Here is a 19,352-nt window from a genome sequence, read left to right on the forward strand (position 1 = left end):
TACGTCAAACAATGACTTGCAGTTCACAGGAATTGGTCAAAGCCAGGCGTGTTGCTGGCTTTGACCAACACGCACTTTTTTTTTTTTTTGGCGTGCCCAAACCAACCACCCACTGTATTTGCTGACTACCATTTACCAACCAGATAACATTTAAGGAAACATCCGTCCCAATGTTATTTTACTTAAAATAAAAGTAGCGATTGTAGTGTCTGAAGTTTGCATGTTCTCCCCATGCTTCCGTGGGTTTCCTTCGGGCACCCCGGTTTCCTCCTACATTCCAAAAACATGCATGTCAGGTTAATTGGCTGGTCCAAATTGTCCCTAGGTGTGAATGAACGAGTGAGTTGACTCTCTCTGTGTGCCCTGCAACTGGCTGGCAACCAGTTCAGGGTGTCCCCTTTCCCCTGCCCGAAGATGGCTGGGATGGGCTCCTGCATTCCTGCGACCCTACTGAGGATAAGCGGTGCAGATAATGGATGGATGGATGGAAATAAAAATGAAAAATTAAGCCCGAACCATTACGATTACGCTTTACCCATCAATGTCTCAAAGCATAAATTCATATTTCTCAAAAAATGTTCACCAAGAACAAACAACACTGTATTTTTATGTCGTTTACCTTGAAGATATCTGTGGAGTCCCTCTCAAAAGTGTTGGAACGGCTTTCAAGCTTGATGACCTCAGTTTTGCCTTTGTTGCCATAGATTTGGACGAACACCTTAGCATTGGTGCCGGCAAACATCTCATCTCCAGTTACTACCGTCAGTTCATAGTTGATCACTGCGAGTGAAAAAAATTGGTTGCTAGATGTTCCCAGTTAATGTTTCACAATCTCAAAACATTTGGGTTAAGAATGGCCCAAATTAAGTAAAAATGGACTGATCCACTACTAGGATAAATTTGATTGAACTTTCGTGAGTGCAAAACGACCCAATCATTAGGGTTTTATTTAGTCACTTCCAGATTAAGCAAGACTTTTGAATAAGACAAGAAAGTTTGACAGTATCACTCAAATTTTAGCTACCGGTAACTTAGATTTGACATTAAGGTTTTCTTACTAACATACAAATGTTTGCATGGACACGCCCACCCTTATCTGTTTGAGTTGATTTTCCCATATGTTTCTGCACCGAGCCTCCACTTGGAAAATGCCCATCCACCTGTGACTCCAAGAGCCAAGAAGAAATCTGAAGAGATCTGAAGGCTTGAGAGAATTCTCCATCCAAGCCCTGATGCTGCCTCCGGAGGTAAGATCTGCAACCTCAATGGTAGTTTTCAAATCTAGACTTAAAATACATTTCTATTCTATAGCTTACATTTGATGCCGACCTCCTAATATTATTTTCCTGTCCTTTCCAGCTGCCTGGTTGGTGGTGAAATGAGAGAGAAGAATGTATCAGGAGGAGTCAGCAGACCATCACCTGGACCGGACATATGTCATCATCTGCATCGACCAGCTGGCTGAGATAGGAAGCTGCGTCGGTACCGTCATGGACTTTTTGGACAATTTTACACATTATCTACGTTCTTTATTGATGTTGACTATAATTTGTGTATTGTTACCCAAGGCAACATTTATTGAACCCTGGTTATCCTGGATGAGTGATTACCACTTGTGTGGCCCTTTCTCAAAGTTCTTCATTTTCTCATGTTGAGGTTTTACATTTTTCCTTGCCTGCATGTCAGTTTTAGATCAGGAAGTGGTGTAATTGTGGCCTGTGCAGTCCGTTTGAGACATTTTGTAATTAAGGGCTTTACAAATAAATGTGACTTGACTTGACATGACATGAATTTTCCTCACACAACTGTGGTCTTGATTTACCTCCTATCACGACTCTCCATAACCTTTATTTAAACACTCTGTCTCCTTGGCTCTGTGCTAGTATGTTCTCTTTCAAGTTTCAAGCACTGTTGCCTCTGGTTACAGTGTACTGAAAATTTGCCTGCCTTTTCAGATCATGAGTACTGCCTGACAAACTCTTGGACTGTCCCTTTTGTTTTTTTGATTTACTGGGACACCAACCCCTCCCCTGCATCTTGGACCACAATTGTTGCCTTGCTACCTGACTTACTGACGAACCCTGTCCAGATAAAAGTTCTCTGTTACTGCACTAATCAGTGTTTCTCCACTAGGCTTCGCACCAACCCAAGTGGTTCTTTGACATGTTTTGAGCAAAATAACCAAATGTTAATGTGTTGTCTTTTAGAAGTTAGGTCCAATCAACCAAAATAATGGAGTAATCTGCTCTGGACCATAATTGGATTACTTGTACTCCAAATGCTTTCTGTTTCTTTAATACATAATGAATAGGCAGTTGTGTTGTTTAGAAAATTGAGAAATGTAGAAATTGGCAGAAGCCCTCATTCAAATAAAAAATGTTGCATACATCGTTGTATGTCCAGGATCTCACTGGGGTAGATCTCCACCTCCGTCTTGCCGTCGGCTTCCCCCTTAGATAGCCAGCGATGGCACGGGAACATGTAGTTCTTTCCGTCCAGTGGGACCAAAATCTGAACACTGTCCAAAAACCATCCGGCACGCATGCCTTCGTTGTTGTGGCCAATCAGCAGTCGATTCATCTGAAGTGAAAGACAAAACAAAAGGCCACGATGATATGGTTTTCCATAGAGGGGGAGTTGCTTATCCCTCACCTGTCCGATATCAAAGGTTTCCACCGTGAAGATGTCGATGCGTCCCGTCTCAAAGTAGTTGCTCAGGTTATTGTCAGAGACTACCAGCGTAGTGTTGCTGGTGTCCCCTTTGTCCCCATAGAGTTTGACGTAAACTGTGGAGTCCGAGCTGCCCCCGGAGATGTTGCCCGTCTTGACTGCAATGTGGTAGTCAACATCTTGAGTAGACACAAACAGTGTAAGGAACTTGGAACTAATGCATTGTGAAAGAACATGTTCATGGAATGCAATTACTTTTCTCTGCAACGAGTACTGTAATGAGTTATTTATAAAATTGTATAACTCTACTGTCATTACTATATAGTGCGTTACTCCGCCACTTATTAAATACGGATCATAAATTACAGTACCCTCTGAATACTGATCACACCTTCATCACCCACGTTGACACATACATGTATATATATATATATATATATATATATATATATATATATATATATATATATATATACCCTCAATGTTACAACGCTGTTTAAAGCACAGAGTTAGAGGATGCTAAATTTCTCCTCACTGAAATATTCTCACTGCTGTATATACTCCCATTTAAGCTAAATATACAAATATAAAATGAAATGCTAAAATAAGTGTTCATCTTACATGCCTCTATTTGGTTGTGTATCACCAGTGGCAAATGGTGGGCAGTGCGTGGGGAGGGTTGTTTGGCTTATACAGGAACAACAAACCAAAAGGAACTCGATGGGGAAAATGAAACCATAGAATTTGAAGCAAAAGTGAACTGAATTTTGGTCTTTTCATTTGTAAAAATATTTTTGCAATACATCATTCTGGAGAGTGATCTTCGAGTGGTGTAAAGCCCAGATACAAAACGGGTATGGAGCGCTTCGGCCAAGAAATAGGAAGGATTCGCTCCTTTCACAGGTTGGTGTACACGTTTTCTTCTATTTCTTTTATTATGTGGCTATTTTAAAGCCTTTTTAAAGGATCGTCTTCTATGCGAATATATACGGTTATTTGTAACGAGAGTGTTTCTTTCAGAGTAATGCACTACTCTTTGGTGTCAGTAATCTAGGGGGTAAACAAATGACTTTTTTATTGAAATTCCGAGTAACTGTGACTTAAAACTGTTGTTCAGTAATGCTCCCAACACTGGACACAAAACCCACAGGTTCAAGAAACACAAGGATCGCTTTCCTCACTGTAAAGACGCTGTCCATCTGAGAACGGCACTAACTCTCGAACAATCTGTCCGTCATCTTCATTGCGATCAAGCCACCTGTTAGGAATGCGTGAAAAGTTTCGTAATATGATATGGGGCCAAGTTAATGTAGTTCTCACCTGTTACAGGGAAACTCGACGGCGTGCGCCTCGGCTTGGCCTTCCTCTCGCACGATGACTTTTTGGAGAAACCAACCGCAGCCACCACCTTTGCCGTCGTGTCCTATCCTCACCCTCCGGATCTGACCAATGGCCACGGCCTCGATTATAAACTCATCCATCTGTGGATGGTGATGCACAATATTCCTTGATACAAGTTCACAAAGATTGATGCAGGTCTGATACGTTTTTTTTATCTATTAAATCCCTTAAGTTCCCAAAGGAGCTCCGTCCTAAAGTGTGTGGCTATCAACATGATTGCCCGATAATGACAATGATGTAAACAGTTCATAATAGTCAAAACAACAAACCATAGTGCGCAATAATACTCAAAATAAGGAACTGGGATTCTATGCAATCTCCTTTGCAGGTGTCCAATATTAAAACTTAAAGTTATTATAAACAAAATTATCAAATACAATACAAATTAATGTCAGGACCAGAACGGAAACAGGACCCAATTGCGTTACGTTTCTCATAGGTTTTATCGAAGGAAAGAGGAAGGGCTGCGCCCACGATCCGGTGTTCGCTGGACGCGGGAAACAAGTCGCCCTCCTACTCGGATTGTGGTCCGAACACGAGCGAGCGATGGCAGTGTCAGGGAGGGAAAAACTGGTTGATAGCCGGGACTGGGAGAGCAAGGCGTGGTCAGGGTCGGAAACGAGTCGTAAGCCAGAACGTGAGAGTAGACGTAGTCGGGGAGAAAAAGAGGTCGTTAGCCGGAGACAGACGGGAGCAAAAACGGGACAGGCAGGAGTCAGGGTTAAAAAGACTTGCCCAATATACACCGAAGTTTGCAGACAGACTGACCACAAGGAATTGACAGGACTGAGTTCAAACAAGAACAGGGAGCTAATCAGAGCCTGCAGCGATTGGTGCCAAATGAGCGGGCACAGGTGATTCACATCGGTAATCATGACAATTAAACTATTTTGAATAACTTTGTATGAGTAGGACCTGCAAACCATAAATTGTGATACAACAGGCAGTACATGCACAGATAGGCACCCAATTAAAAATTCTGCTAGTGATGGTGACAGTCTTTGTAGAAGCTACACTTTACAAGTAGTCAGGGTTGGGAAGTAATGGAATACATGTAACGGCGTTACGTAATTATGGTACAAAGAAAATTGATTGCATTGCGTGACAGTTACAGAAAAATAAGACGCATTACAGGTACATTTAGCTAATATAAGGATTACTTTTCAGGATTACAATTTTATTTAAAACTATATTTATACATACAGTCCATAACACACCAAAAGATGAATGGTGTCAGTGCATAATTTCAATCACTGGCTCTAGAGAGACACAGAGATGAGACATACACACATCGTGCGTACACATCATAGCATTGTCTGTATCTGTTGCGGCCCACTCACACACTGTTTTGCTGGTGAAAGCACTTCTCTTTTTGTCTGTATTGCTCTCTTAACGGCTTAAACACACTAGGTGTTGCCCACCAGAAATGACTGACAATATTCCCTTTCAGCTTCGTTTTGGTCAACTTTTTACTAAGCATATTGATCCAACGGATCCATGTGCAGTGTTCATTTTACCTCTGAAAAGTGATGGGTCCCGGGGACTCGCATGCTCAAAAATCTATGGGTCCCAACAGAGATCTATGGGTCCCCAAAATTTAGTGTGCTTCATGCCCTTACAAACTACGGGCATTACTAAATATTTTCCCTTACAAAATACAAAAAAATCTTTTTTTTTCAAACATGTTTATTTATGTAGTTTAACATGTTATATTGTACATGTGCTTCCATATATCATATATATTGTTAATGAACATTTTGTTGTGAGACACTGAGTTGCTCAACATGAATGAGGTTTATTATAAAAAAAAAGTGAAGAAATGTAGTCGCTTGGACGTTCACTTTAGAAGGAAAAAATACATGCAAATATAATTAAGTAGAATAATAAATTTTCTTATTCAAATTATTAATTCATTTTCTGCATTAAATTTTTGTTGGTAATATACTGATTAAAAGGGATCACCACAAACCTGTCTTTTTTCATTTTCTCCTTTTATACTTCCTTATTTTCTTTATACAACATAATCCTTCGTAATATAATGCATCAAAGCAAGTGAGCCGTTTGAGAGCCGGCTCTTTAATGAGTTGAGCCGAAAAAGCCGTTTCTCTAAAAAGAGACGGACTTACACTAACAACTCGAACTTGAGATTGGCGTGCAGACGAAAACTCGAACCGCGAGACCAAAACAACAATGGCGGATCTGCCTAACGAAAAGTTTGGAGTGCGGTAAATCTTTGTTAAAAAATGATAATGACAATTTCGTTTCAAAAAAGTTGCGTCCCGAGGACGCACGTTGATTTGACACAATGCGTCCCCAGCAAAAATAATGCGTCTAGGACGCAGGGACACGGGCAAACGAGAACACTGCATGTGTGATAAAAAGTTTGAGAGTTTTTTCCCTTTTTCTCTCTCTTCCAGACTCCATCTACCGTCATACCCTTTGTGAGTCCGTTAAAGGTACAAGGATACCAAAAAAAAACATACATGGGCAACCCAATCATTTTGGTGATTGCCCAATGACAATTTGTCTACAATCTTTAAGTATAGTAATTGCTAATCATTGTTTCTAAATGGATCAAAATAACATAGAATCCCACACATGCAGGGTTGTCTATCAACTCACATTTCCTTTCTCAAACTTGTTGATGTTATTTTTGCAGTTGACCAATGCTCGATCCCCCGTGTCGCCCTGCTCGCCGATCAGATTGAGGAAAACTGAAGCGTCCGTTCCACTGCCTCTGACATTCCCGGTAACAACAGTCACTCTGTACTTTATCACTGCGGAATCAGACATTCACTCAATCCTTGCTGGTGATACAAAGTTGAATTGTTATTTTTATTATAACGTTATTGATCGAATACTTACAAGGTAGTGGTTCAGCAATTTGACGGCCTGTAGCAGGAAGTTCTCTCACCACCTCGTTATCATCTTCATTAGTGTCCAGCCAACGCTCACAAGGAAAATTATATTTATCTTTTGTTAAAGTTTTCATCAGAGTTGCCTAATGGATGTTAACAAATGAGTAAAAGTAACTGAAAATAATCAATGCATAAAAAGGTTGAGATTAAATTGCTGAAATGTAAGATAGACCTCACTTTACTCAGATGCCATCCGGCAAAAGGATTTCTCCTCTGATGCCATATCCGAAGTTTGGTCAAAATTCCTAAATCAGGAAGCTCGACCTAGAGCGGAAATGACGTTTTCATAAACTTGAGACAGTTAGTCGCTTTGCGTACAACTTTGTTGTTTTTGATTCATCAAACACTTACCATGAACCTATCAATTTGTCCTCTCTCGAAATTATCCGTTTTGTTGTCTAGTTTTATTTCATCTGACTTGCCCTTGTCTCCATAGACTTGGACATAAATATCTGCATCGCTTCCAGCATTGGCTAGGTCGGACGTCCAGATCCACAAGGACCAGGGATGCTCTAAAAAAAACAACCAAAATGTTGTTAACCTTGATTAGCTCTTCTTACAACAGGCGTTACCACTTACTTTTTTGCTTCCTCTGCCTCAGTGAGACCATCTCATAGAGTTCGCGCTCAACCAGTCCATCTCCTTCCTTCTCATCCAGCCATTTTAAACAAGGGAATGTCTGTTCGATGCCTGTAAACGGGCAGTACACCACCACCTGCAGGGAAGGAGACAATATATATATATATATATATATATATATATATATATATATATATATATATATATATATATATATATATATATATATATATATATATATATATATGTATACACACACATTTTATTTATCCATAGTGAACCTCTCAAGAAACCAAAGACCAAAAAGTTTGAGCATATTACTCCTGTATTGGCCAACTTGCACTGGCTCCCATTCCACTTAAGATGTGACTTTAAGGTTCTCTTATTAACATATAAATGTTTGCATGGGCTTGCACCCTCTTATCTCTCTGAATTGATTTCCCCCTATGTTCCTGCACGGAGTCTGCGCTCGGAAAATGCCGGTCTACTTGTGATTCCGAGAGCCAAGAAGTCTGCAGGCTCGAAAGCATTCTCCATCCGGGCCCCGGTGTTATGGAACGCCCTGCCTCCGGAGATAAGATCTGCAACCTCAACGGAAGTTTTTAAATCGAGGCTTAAGACACACTTCTATTCCAAAGCTTATGATTGATGCCCACCTCGTATTCTGTATTGTCCTGTCTTTTTCCGACTGCCTGCCTGGCTGATACGAAGTAGAAGGACGATTGGAGATGAGTCAGTGGACCAGCGTCTGACCTGAAGCATGTCAACCCCTGCATTTAACAGCTGGCAGAGATGGGAAGCTGCTTCGTGGCCGTCATAGACTTTCTGGACTAGTTTACAGGCTGGGGGCGTCGTTGGTGTCATGCTCTTTCCGGACATTTTCAACATCTTACCTAGTGTTTACTATTCTGTGTACAGTAATGCTAATTGTGATTCACCCAGGTCAATCCTGGAGGGGGGATTGCCACGTGTGAGGTCCTTTCTCAGGGTTTCTCTTTTCTCCTCACACTGGGGTTTTTGGGCTGTTCCTTGCCCGCATCCTGGTTTGGGATTGGGTAATTGTGTCATTATAATCCTGTGCAGTCCTTTGAGACATTTTTGTGATTAAGGGCTATATAAATAAATGTGACTTGACTTGACTTGAAAAATAATGGCACACACTTAATTTCTTGAGTTTGTATTCTCCCTACCCTATCTTCTCTCTCAGGCAGAGTTGGGCAACCCGGTCCTCCAAGGCCACATATCCTGCATGAGGTTTTCTGCTCAGTTGATTCCAATCCAGTTAACAAGCTCCTGCCAGTTTTCTAACGAGCTGAAAGTTTGAAGCAATTGCGTTGCAGAAGAGAAACCTCCAAAAACATGCAGGACATGCGGCCCTCAAGGACCAGGTTGCCCACCTCTGCTCTAATGCTGCATTACAGAAAAGTGGGAAGACAGAATTATCCCACTCAGAAGGTACCAGATACAACCTCAGGCATTTCAAGTTAGATTTCGGGTTTTCCAACCTCCCCCTATCATAGGAATGACACTCGAAGCGGAGGGTCTTAGCTGCGACGTCAGGGTACACATCTTTTCATCTCGTCAGAGGTGGGAATGCAACATAAGTTGTTGTCTCATCTGAGCCCATAGAAAAATGAAATCATACATAAACATTAATTGCATTAGAACTCCATCATAGCATTGAGATTTTTTGTGTAATTCTTAGTCTACACAAGCCATGCTGGCGCACAGGTTATCATGTTAACCACAGTGTAGCGGATTAAGAAACGCAAATGCTAACCCTCTATGGCGAAACAAACGGGCAGCAACACATCCACTCGCCAAGAGACGGTAAAAAAGAACTCCAGGTCATTTAAAATGGAGTGTCTGTCGGAGTATGTGCAAATAGAAAACCAGGCTGTAAAACCGGGTGGTATTTAAAGCGCTTTGGGAAGTCTTGACTTGAAAAGCGCTGTATAAATGCAGATCATTTCATTTCATTTCATATTTTTTTTGAGCGATAATGAGCTGACCTTTTGGGTCTGCTCAACAGGGCGGGATACAAACTTTTAATGAAAAGCTCGAGATTAGTTAAGTGACCCTTAACCGTTTATTGACCAAGTATCATACAAGCTGCTTGGAATTTTTTTTTCATTTTGGCCATGAGAGAGTCATCATGTTATGAGCAATTCCTTTTGGCTCCATTAGAACTACCCAAACTTTCAATACCTGGCAATATCCACCATATATATGTGTCAAGACAATGTACTAATGGTTTATAATGAAAAGCAATACAAAAAACAGGCTTGGACTTTTCAGCATTATAATGAAGTAGAAACTGGAACTGAATATGAACACATTGTAGGACAACTCAACCTGAAAATATAAACTGTTATGGATATATACAAAAAACGTTTTTGAGTCTTGCTCTCTCAGTTGTCCATATATTTTCACCATGTCCAGGTGTCTTATAGGCCCGTGTGTTGGATGGTGAAGCAATTCCTGGAGACAGAGACCCAAATAATACATGACCCATCAGTACCCCAATTTATTGCCCCTTTTACAATCAGAACTAATAAAGTAATTTTCAAAGGATTCAAATGTTTTGTTTTATTGGTTTCAGATAACAACAAATGCTTTGCAATGCAATAATTATTATGCCCTGTATGTGTCATTTCTTGCCTGTGATCAGTCCGTTGCCACACGTGGATGCCTGTGAAATACGATTTGTCAGAACTCGAACAGACGTTTTCACACAAGCTTTATTTTACGGAAACGGGGCAGTCATGCGCAGGAACACAAACGCCAGCGATTCGGTGATTGCTAGGCAGAAGAAGTGAGACAGAGAAGTCAGGCGAGGGGAAAACAGGAAGCCAGGGGCAGAAGAGATCGAAACCGGACAGGACAGACGGGATCGATACCAGATACAGGTACACGAGCAGATACCGGACAGAACGGGACAGACGGGATCGATACCTGATACAGGATGCACGAGCAAGATACCTGACAGGATGGGCCAGGCGGGATCAATACCGAATACTGAATACACGAGCAGGATACCGGATAGAATGAATCGATACCGGATACACGGGCAAAATACAGGACAGGGCGGGACAGACGGGCTCGATACCGGATACTGGATACAACAGCAAGATACCGGACAGGACAGACAGGATTGATACCGGATACTGAATACACGAGCAAGATACCGGACAGGACAGATGGGATTGATACCGGATACTGGAGCAAGATACCGGACAGGACGGGACAGACGGGTTCAATACCGGATACTGGATACACGAGCAGGATAGCGGACAGAGTCAAAATGCAAGTCTTGCAAGTGAAGAGGTTCGTTGACGGACTGACAAGGAGTGAATGGGAGCACTGAGTTTAAATAGGAGGGGAGCCAATCAGGCAACGAGAAGCAGCTGGTGCCAAACGAGCGGGCCCAGGTAAGGGTAATGGGCAATCGTGACACGATTGTGGGAAGTTGCTGCCACCTTGTGTGTGTTTTGGAGAACTACTTGACCTAATTTGCCCAATGTCGCAGAGTCACAGTAATTTAGATAGAGCTTGTAAAATAGGGGCCCCGGTGCCCCCATGGTAACAAGAGGGTTAAAGCCACTCATACAGAGGGATTGTTCTCACCTTGTCACAATACCAACCAGCACTGACCCCATCATTGTCATGGCCAATGGTAACCCTGCTGAGGGGGCTGAGAAGTGCAGCAATCTCCACTTTAAAGATGTCAGTAAGGCCTCGTTCAAATTTGCCTCCCTCGAGGAACACCTGAAATCATGCAAAACTTGTTTTGAGTTTTTTTTTTGTTACCCCAAAAGTCAACCCAAAGGATCTCCTAACATTCTTGCTATTGTGTTGTACTGACATATTCATAGATAGAAGAATATGTGTTAAGTTTCTTTGTTTTTTGTTTTTGGACATCTGTTAATAAAATTGTATAGGATGCCAGTTCGTTATTTTGAGTGTTATTGCTCAATGTTGTTCGTTGTTTGATCATTGTCATTCTCAACAAATAATGTTGCTGTTCTAGCCTGAGGTTTTGTCTGGCTCCCCTGTTATCCTTAAAAGTTCAAAATCCAAGTATTTTTTCTTTATCTTGAGAGTCTACTAAACTTTAAACCTATCAACATGCGTTAAGGAGGGAGCTGTCCGTAATCGCATCCTCATTGGTGCCCCAGTCGGTCAAGCGATCCATGAACAATGAACTGATTCTCTTTGTAGCCATTGCTGGCTACAGTTTGTATCGAGGGATGATGACATCACATTTTCTCAACATTCAGCAAATGACAAATCGTGGGTCTGCTTTAGAAAGCAGGTGAACCATAGCTCCTCATTATAAGTTAAAAGCTTAGTAGAAACTCAAAATAGGGAGTGAATAGTTCAATGGATTTTGAACTTGCAAGGAAAAGAGAGGAGTGAGCTCTAACCTCAGATAAGAAATTCTAACCTGTTCAAAAAGACCTCCCCTGTGCCCTTTGTTTATATTAAATAACCAATCACAAATCACAACAGCAACATGATCAGCCAATGGTGACAAAGATGTAAACAGTGCGAAAAAAGTCAAAACAAATAAGAAAAGTCAACATAACGAACTGGCATCCTATTCAATCTGTGTCCGGTATTAAAAACAGAATACAATGGTACCTCTTTATGCGAGCAACTCTAAAGACGAGACTTTAGATGTATGAGTTTTATTTGGAAGAAGAATCTTGCTCCGCATTCAATGGAAAAGTACAAGCATTCCCAAAGACTACCACTAGAGACCGCTCACCGGTCTTGACTGCTCAATGCCAGCATTAGCCATTTCCAGTTTGCCTGTGCACCCTTCTACAAAAAACTAATTGTGCGGTAAAATCGTTTTGCGTGTACGTTCCAGCTTGGTGGGCCCTGATGGGTAGGGCGCCCGGCCCGAGACTAGGAGGTCGCTGGTTAGATCCTCGGCCGAGTCATACCTGAGACTTGAAACATTGGTGCTCGCAATTAGATTCAGATTCAGATTCAGATCTACTTTATTGTCATTCTAGTACACGTGTATACAGAACGAAATGTCGATGCATCTGACCCCCACAGTTTCCTTGAATGTACAGATATAAATAATGTTGTATTGTATTTTGGCTACGTATAGTATTTTACCATAGTGCCGATAGTGCAAGAAGAGTAGCTAACCAGATGCGCAAAATGGGCAGTCAGGTTAACAAGTCAGGTACACAGTAACATTAACACTGTAACAATAACGCTGTAATTACAATAGTGCAGAGAGCAATGTGCAAGGAGTGGCAAGCTATAAAAAAAACTGCCAGTAGTGCAAAAGTCAGATTAGCAGCCGTTTAGATTTAAGTTAACTATATGTTAGATTGACCATTTAACAGTCTAATGGCCAGGGGGACTAGACTATTGCGGAGCCTGGTGGTCCTGCACCGCACACTGCAGTACCTCTTCCCAGAGGCTAGCAGAGTGAACAGTCCATGATGGGGGTGAGAGGGGTCCCCGGTAATGTTTTTAGCATGGGATAGGCAGTGCTTCTGGCCAATGTCCTGAATGGAGGGAAGTGTAGTCCCGATTATTTTCTCTGCTGTCCTCGTTACCCTCCTCACACTACCCCAGTCGGTAGCGCTGCAGCCTCCACACCACACAGAGATACAGCTGGTCAGGATACTCTCTATGGTGCCCCTGTAGAATGTAATGAGGGAGGGTGGGGGCAGGTGGGCTCTCCTCATCCTCCGCAGGAAGTACAGGCGCTGCTGTGCCCTCTTAACCAGTGATGCAGTGTTTACGGACCAGGTGAGTTTGTTTGTAATGTGCACCCCTAGGAACTTGATACTGCTGACAACCTCCACAGCCTTGTTGTTGATGCAAAGTGGGGCATGGTTGGGCTGGTTTTTCCTAAAGTCGACAATGATCTCTTTAGTTTTGTCGACATTCAGGACCAGGCTGTTGTCCCTGCACCAGCCCACCAGCTGCTCCACCTCCTCTCTGTAGGCCAGGTCGTTGTCATCCCTGATGAGGCCCACCACTGTTGTGTCGTCAGCATACTTCACGATGTGGTTTGTGGCGGACCTAGGGACGCAGTCGTGTGTCATCAAGGTGAACAGCAAGGGGCTTAGGACGCAGCCTTGGGGGGAGCCCGTGCTGAGGTAGATGACATCTGAACTGTTCTGACCTATCCGCACTGATTGGGGTCTGTCACAGAGGAAGTCCAGCAGCCAGTTCCGCAGGGGGGTGTTGAAACCCAGGAGTCTCATTTTGTCCACTAGATGTTGTGGGATGATGGTGTTGAATGCTGAACTGAAGTCCAGGAACAGCATCCGCACATGGGTGTTCTTCTCCTCTAGATGTGTCAGGCTCAGGTGAAGCGCAGAGGAGATGGCATCCCTGGTGGAGCGGTTTGTCCTGTAGGCAAACTGAAAGGGGTCGAATGAGGAGGGGAGACTGGAGGTGATGTGCTCTTTAACCAATTAGCGATCAGAATTGGGGGATTTTGTCCCTAACGACTCCCAACGACAGGTTGGGCTAAGCGAGGGGGCTGGGAATCCCTTCCTCTGTATCAATGTCCCAGAAAGAATCAAGAATTTGAGTGTGTTCTTGACTCTAGCCACCTCCCTCTAGGGGGGATATGGCTCCGGTATATACATACATATACATACAGTGTATGCTCATTTAAAGTTACAGTAACTTTAATTTTAATCGTGCAGTGAGTTCTTACGTCTCATCAACAGTCGCTCAATCTTATACATTTTATCTGTCAACCTCAGCCAATTGATCCCCGTATTATTGATTGCAATTGCCCTGTTAGAGCTATATTAAACCTTACTAACACAATGTGGCACATATTTACTCCCAGGAAGACAGATTATGTAGAATACTGCGACAACATTAGCAATCTTTGATGAGGTTGTTGTTTGCTATTAGTAACCGAGACGATCCGGATGAAACAAAAATAAAGTTTAAAAAAAAAAAATATATATATATATATATATATATATAAGACTTGTTGTACTGCATTCACAATTGCAAATTATCAAAAAACATATAAAATACAGGGAAAACGTATACTTTGACAGGCATTCTATCTCCATCACTCCTTCTTGCAAACACCTCTCCCTCCTGCTGTAATGATGACTCATTACATGCACCTTTCCCTGCTCGTTTGGCGCCGGCTGCTGCTGGCTACCTGATTGGTTCCCCGTCCTACTTAAGCTCAGTCCTTTCACTCGCCTGTTGTCATTCCGTCAGCGAACCTCCGTTTTAACAAGCAAGCATTTTAGACTCTGAATCCCGTCACTCCCGTTTTGTCACCTGTTTTCCACTCGTCCGTTGCTGATTTCCCCCTTTTGTCCCCTGCTACGACCTGTTTTTGACCCCGACCACTTTTTGATCTCGCGTCCCGGCTAACGACCCGTTTTTTGACCCCGACCACGTTCTGATCTCCCGTCCAAGCTAACGACCTGTTTTTCCGTCTAACTATGCTACGATCTCCCGCTCCGGAAGATCCACTTCCGCATTCAGGACACGTTCCGATCCCGTGAGCGGCTTGCTTCCCCTGTAGAGCGAGCACCGGATCTGCACTGCCTTTCCTCTATATTTCAATAAACTTGTGAGTAACGTTACGCATCTAGGTCCTACTTTTGTTCTGGTCTTGACACTTGCACCACTCACAACTTTGTTATGGTGACTCCCTCCATGGTTATTGCTCATGATAAACTCGCATTTTCCTTGTTAATTTCATCTTATTGATCTTACTACTGTATTTCTTTATGTTTAAGAACACATTTGTTGTGTTTTTATTGATCGGGAAGATGTGTTTGGACGCTTTCGGAAGGACAGAAACAGACCAATTCGTTTTTAGTTACTTTCTATTAGGGAACGAAGAATTACGATAAGGTCCTGGAACAAAATAAGCTTGTATGAAGAGGTACCACTGTAAACTTATGAGTGACTCTTCACTCAAACGCATTTTCAAAATAGCTGTCCCCAGAGATGGCTAGAAACAGGTGGATTTTGCTTTTGAACTCATATTCTACAAATATAGCATAAATCAAACTGTTGAGTGAGAAAATTGATAGTCCATCAGACATTGTTTCTAGGAAATCTCTTGTAAATAAAGACCAAGCCAGGGAGAGTTACAGACTTTTCCGCTATTTTTCAGGCCTTTGGTGCCGTGCATCACGATGTGAATTTTAGAGTTTGTCCCAGCTCCTCGGATGTTTCCGGTTACGATCTGGACGTTGTACACGATCCCTGTCAGGAATAATTACAAGTGAGACTCTATATTTTGTCAGTAGAGCTAAAAAACAACATCATTGACATTGAAACATTAATAGGCAGTAAATCAACAAGGCTTCTTTACAAAAAGTAAGATGTTTGATATACAAAAGCGGGGAGAAAAAAATCAATTTTTTCTCACCTGTGGGTTGGCTTCCTCCCACCAAAATGTCTCTTTGAATCTTGCCATCGTCTTCATCGATGGCAAACCAACGACTGACGGGAAATTCGTACACTAGTTTGTTTCCCAGATCATCCAAGATCACCTAAAAATGCCAACAAAATAACTCTATAAATGGAGATTAAAACGCAATAAAGATGACAAAACATTCCTCTCCATCTAATCAAGATCATTTAGCAGGGGTTTCTAAATCTAGTACATGTTAAAATGAGGCAGTATAGTCGAGTTGTGGTGTGAGACCCATGTAATTGAGTGCATGAGGTGAATGAATGAATGTTGAATGGATGCTTGTAACAGGGAACACCCCCTGGCAGGTTTATGCATTATTCATTTATTTTCATGTTATTTCATTTATATGTTATTTGTTTGTTAATGTCGTCTCGTTTTGTTGCACTTTAATTATTTAGCACTTTTTTGTAAGTTTTTCAAAACATTTTGCAGTCATGTTTTTGTGATCAGGCACCAGGGGAAGCTAAGGAAAGAGAGAGGGTTGGCCCGTTGGAGGTAGAATGACAGAATGACAGAGACAAATGAGAGACGAACAGGAGAGCGCTCAAAAATAAAATGACAATTGTTAAGAAAGTTGACGCAAAGGAAAAGGATTGAAACACTTTCAACCAACGCACACCGGACTTATTATATTACGCCCTTGAAATGTGCAACGGTCAGCAACCACAGGGTCACAGACTGGTACCGTACTGTGAGTTGTCTGGTACTGGACTGCAATGAAAGAAAATAAAAATGCCTTATTTATTTCTAATACTGCATATATTCATGTATACATGCATTTTTCAAACTTCGGGTGTGTTTTATATAGAGGTTTGACTGTAGAATATCACCGTAATTGAGCAAAGATTGATCAGTTGACAAGCTAACCTGCATTGGCTCCCTTTTAGCTTAAGATGTGATTTTAAGGTTCTGTTGGTATTATACAAAATCATGCAATGAATTGCTCCCTCATCTTTCAGATTTGATTTCTCCCTATGTTCTGGTCCGGAGCCTTCGCTCTGAAAATGCTGGTCTACTAGTGATCCCAAGAGCCAAGAAGAGATCCGCTCGTTTGAGAGCGTTCTCCATTCGGGCCCCGGTGTTGCGGAATGCTCTGCCCCCTGAGATTCGATCTGCAACCTTGGTGGAACTGTTTAAATGTTGCCTGAAACACACTTCTATTTTATAGCTCATGAATGACCTATATTTCATGTTGACAATATCTGTGTATTATTTGTCATGGCAACATTAATTGCAGCCTGGTCATCTTAGAAGGGGGATTACCTCATGTGCGGTCCCTTCTCAAGGTTTCTTTGTTTACCTCATGTTGAGGTTTGAGCTTTTCTTTGCCCTCATGTAGGTTTTAGATCAGGGGATGGTGTAATAATAATCCGTGGTTTGTACAGCCCTTAAAGACTCCTTGTGATCAAGAGTGTCACAAGTAAACATGACTTGACTTGACTTGACCTCGTTTGCTCAGCATTAAATGGAACGGGAATAGAACCCGGATTGCGTTGGTGAGAGCGCCAGGCCAGTTGGAGTATGGATGATAAAAGAAAATGTATTAGATTTTATCTCATCATCACACAATTCTTACTCAGAGTGCCACGTTGTACAACGTTATAACGGAGCATTATCTAGAGTTTAGCCAAAACTTTGTTTTTGTTAGGAAGGCTGGATTTAAAAAGATGCATGTGGTCTGCGGGGTATAGTTTGCCCAGCCCCTATCTACAACCAAATAGCAAGGGCCTTTTATGCCTGCTTTCAGGTATTATAAAACGTTGCTCATTCTGTTTTGCCCGTCAGGAATATGGATGTAAATGTAAAGTTTTAGTGTTGACGAAAATCATCTTTTCAAATCCATCAACATGTCTGCTTGTTCGAGGGAAGCTAATCCTTTAATGGGGAAGGGTTTCTCTTTACACGATGGCTAGGGTGACATCATCCCACCGGTCTGCGTGTATGCATGAGCGGAATCGTGGGAGTGAGCTCATTCATTTGTAGAAGTCACTCAGACGAGAGGATCACATGTCTGAAGTGCCGAGACACAAGTGCAATAAGTGCAACAGTAGATTTGTATACTATGATGAAATACATGAAAGAACTCCTTTGTTTTGACATTGAGAGTAATTGTTTATAATAAGGATATTCTACAACAAATTATTTCAGTTTGATTCTCATACCCAAATCTTGAGCAGTTACTGATACCAGAGACCAATACCAAAAGTATATACCTGTACAATTTCAATTCCTCCTTAAAATTGACTGATATATAATTTTTAAATATTAAAATTGTCTAAAGGCAATTCACTATCCCTTTACTTTCATGTTGCTGATTTGCTTGGACAGTGTTTCTCAACTGGTGGGTCACAAGTTCACAACCTATGATTGTGTTGCACATTAGTTTTCGGTGGTTTGCGGGCCTTTGTCAAACCTCTTATGGAAAACCCCACTTAACTTTCTTGTCAAACACTGCCTCTTTCCTAAAAAATAAATCGTCTGCCATTTTGTCGATGCTGGTTTGAAAAGGACTTTGTGCTGTTAACAGGCCCAGAATATTCTGTTATTTTTTTCCTTTTTTGTCCTCATTGTTATAAAAGTCCTCAACAGAACTGCTTTCTTCAGCACTTGTTTTTAACCCGGATTTTTCGCGGAACCCTGGATGCTGAATTGAGTAAGTGGCAGGACACAAAGCGTCTCTTCCCTGTACCTATATTTAGTTGAATTATCTTTGTTTTACCTCTCAGAGCCGCTAAATGCTGCTTTAAAGGGAATATAATCCTTTATAGTAGTTTTGTATTTGTTGGTCTTTTTCAATTGGATAAACTATACTATACCAGCTCAGTAGCCTAGATGGTAAGGCGCCCGCTTTGAGACTGGGAGGTCGGTGGTTCGCGCCCCGACCGAGTCATTCCTAAGACTTGAAAAGTGGTCGGCGGCGCCCTCTGTTGGCTGCGGCTGCATCGGCTCGCTACAACGGGTCAGGTGCAATCGACATTTCGTTCTGTGTACATTGTTACACATAATGACAATACAAGGAAATTATTATTATTATTATTATTATTATCTCTGATTTAAACGGCACAATCTTTCTATGCAATAATTTTTTTTTTCTTGATTTGGTTTGCGGCTTTTAATTAGGATGGGATGATGGGTCCTAAAGTCCGACCAGTTGAGAACCACTGCTGTAGAAGACAGACGATACTGGTACTGGATACTATTGTGAGTACTGAAAATGTTGGTTTTGGAATAATATCAGTTTTTTTTATGTCAGTAGTTGCCCATCCTCAGTTTACAAGAAATAGACAAAAACAAAAAATATCTCAACTTACTAATAGAGAGCAATTCTTTTA

The 19,352-nt window shown here is 41.8% G+C and overlaps 1 protein-coding gene across 1 annotated transcript in view; it reads right to left on the reverse strand.

The window, feature by feature from the left end:
- The window catches only part of LOC148365757 (lipoxygenase homology domain-containing protein 1-like), a 63,075-nt gene that overhangs the window by 37,114 nt on the left and 6,609 nt on the right, over nt 1–19,352 (reverse strand). Inside the window, 13 exon segments of the mRNA XM_088335091.1 lie at nt 620–780; nt 2,388–2,580; nt 2,653–2,849; nt 3,852–3,928; nt 3,991–4,151; nt 6,694–6,848; nt 6,937–7,072; nt 7,167–7,253; nt 7,341–7,501; nt 7,569–7,704; nt 11,196–11,336; nt 15,697–15,806; nt 15,973–16,096. Of these exon segments, the coding sequence (XP_088191217.1) occupies nt 620–780; nt 2,388–2,580; nt 2,653–2,849; nt 3,852–3,928; nt 3,991–4,151; nt 6,694–6,848; nt 6,937–7,072; nt 7,167–7,253; nt 7,341–7,501; nt 7,569–7,704; nt 11,196–11,336; nt 15,697–15,806; nt 15,973–16,096 (1,839 nt within the window).

The sequence above is a fragment of the Urocampus carinirostris genome, chromosome 5, assembly GCF_059441175.1.
Source record: "Urocampus carinirostris isolate Australia breed hairy pipefish chromosome 5, RoL_Ucar_1.0, whole genome shotgun sequence".
NCBI lineage: Eukaryota > Metazoa > Chordata > Actinopteri > Syngnathiformes > Syngnathidae > Urocampus > Urocampus carinirostris.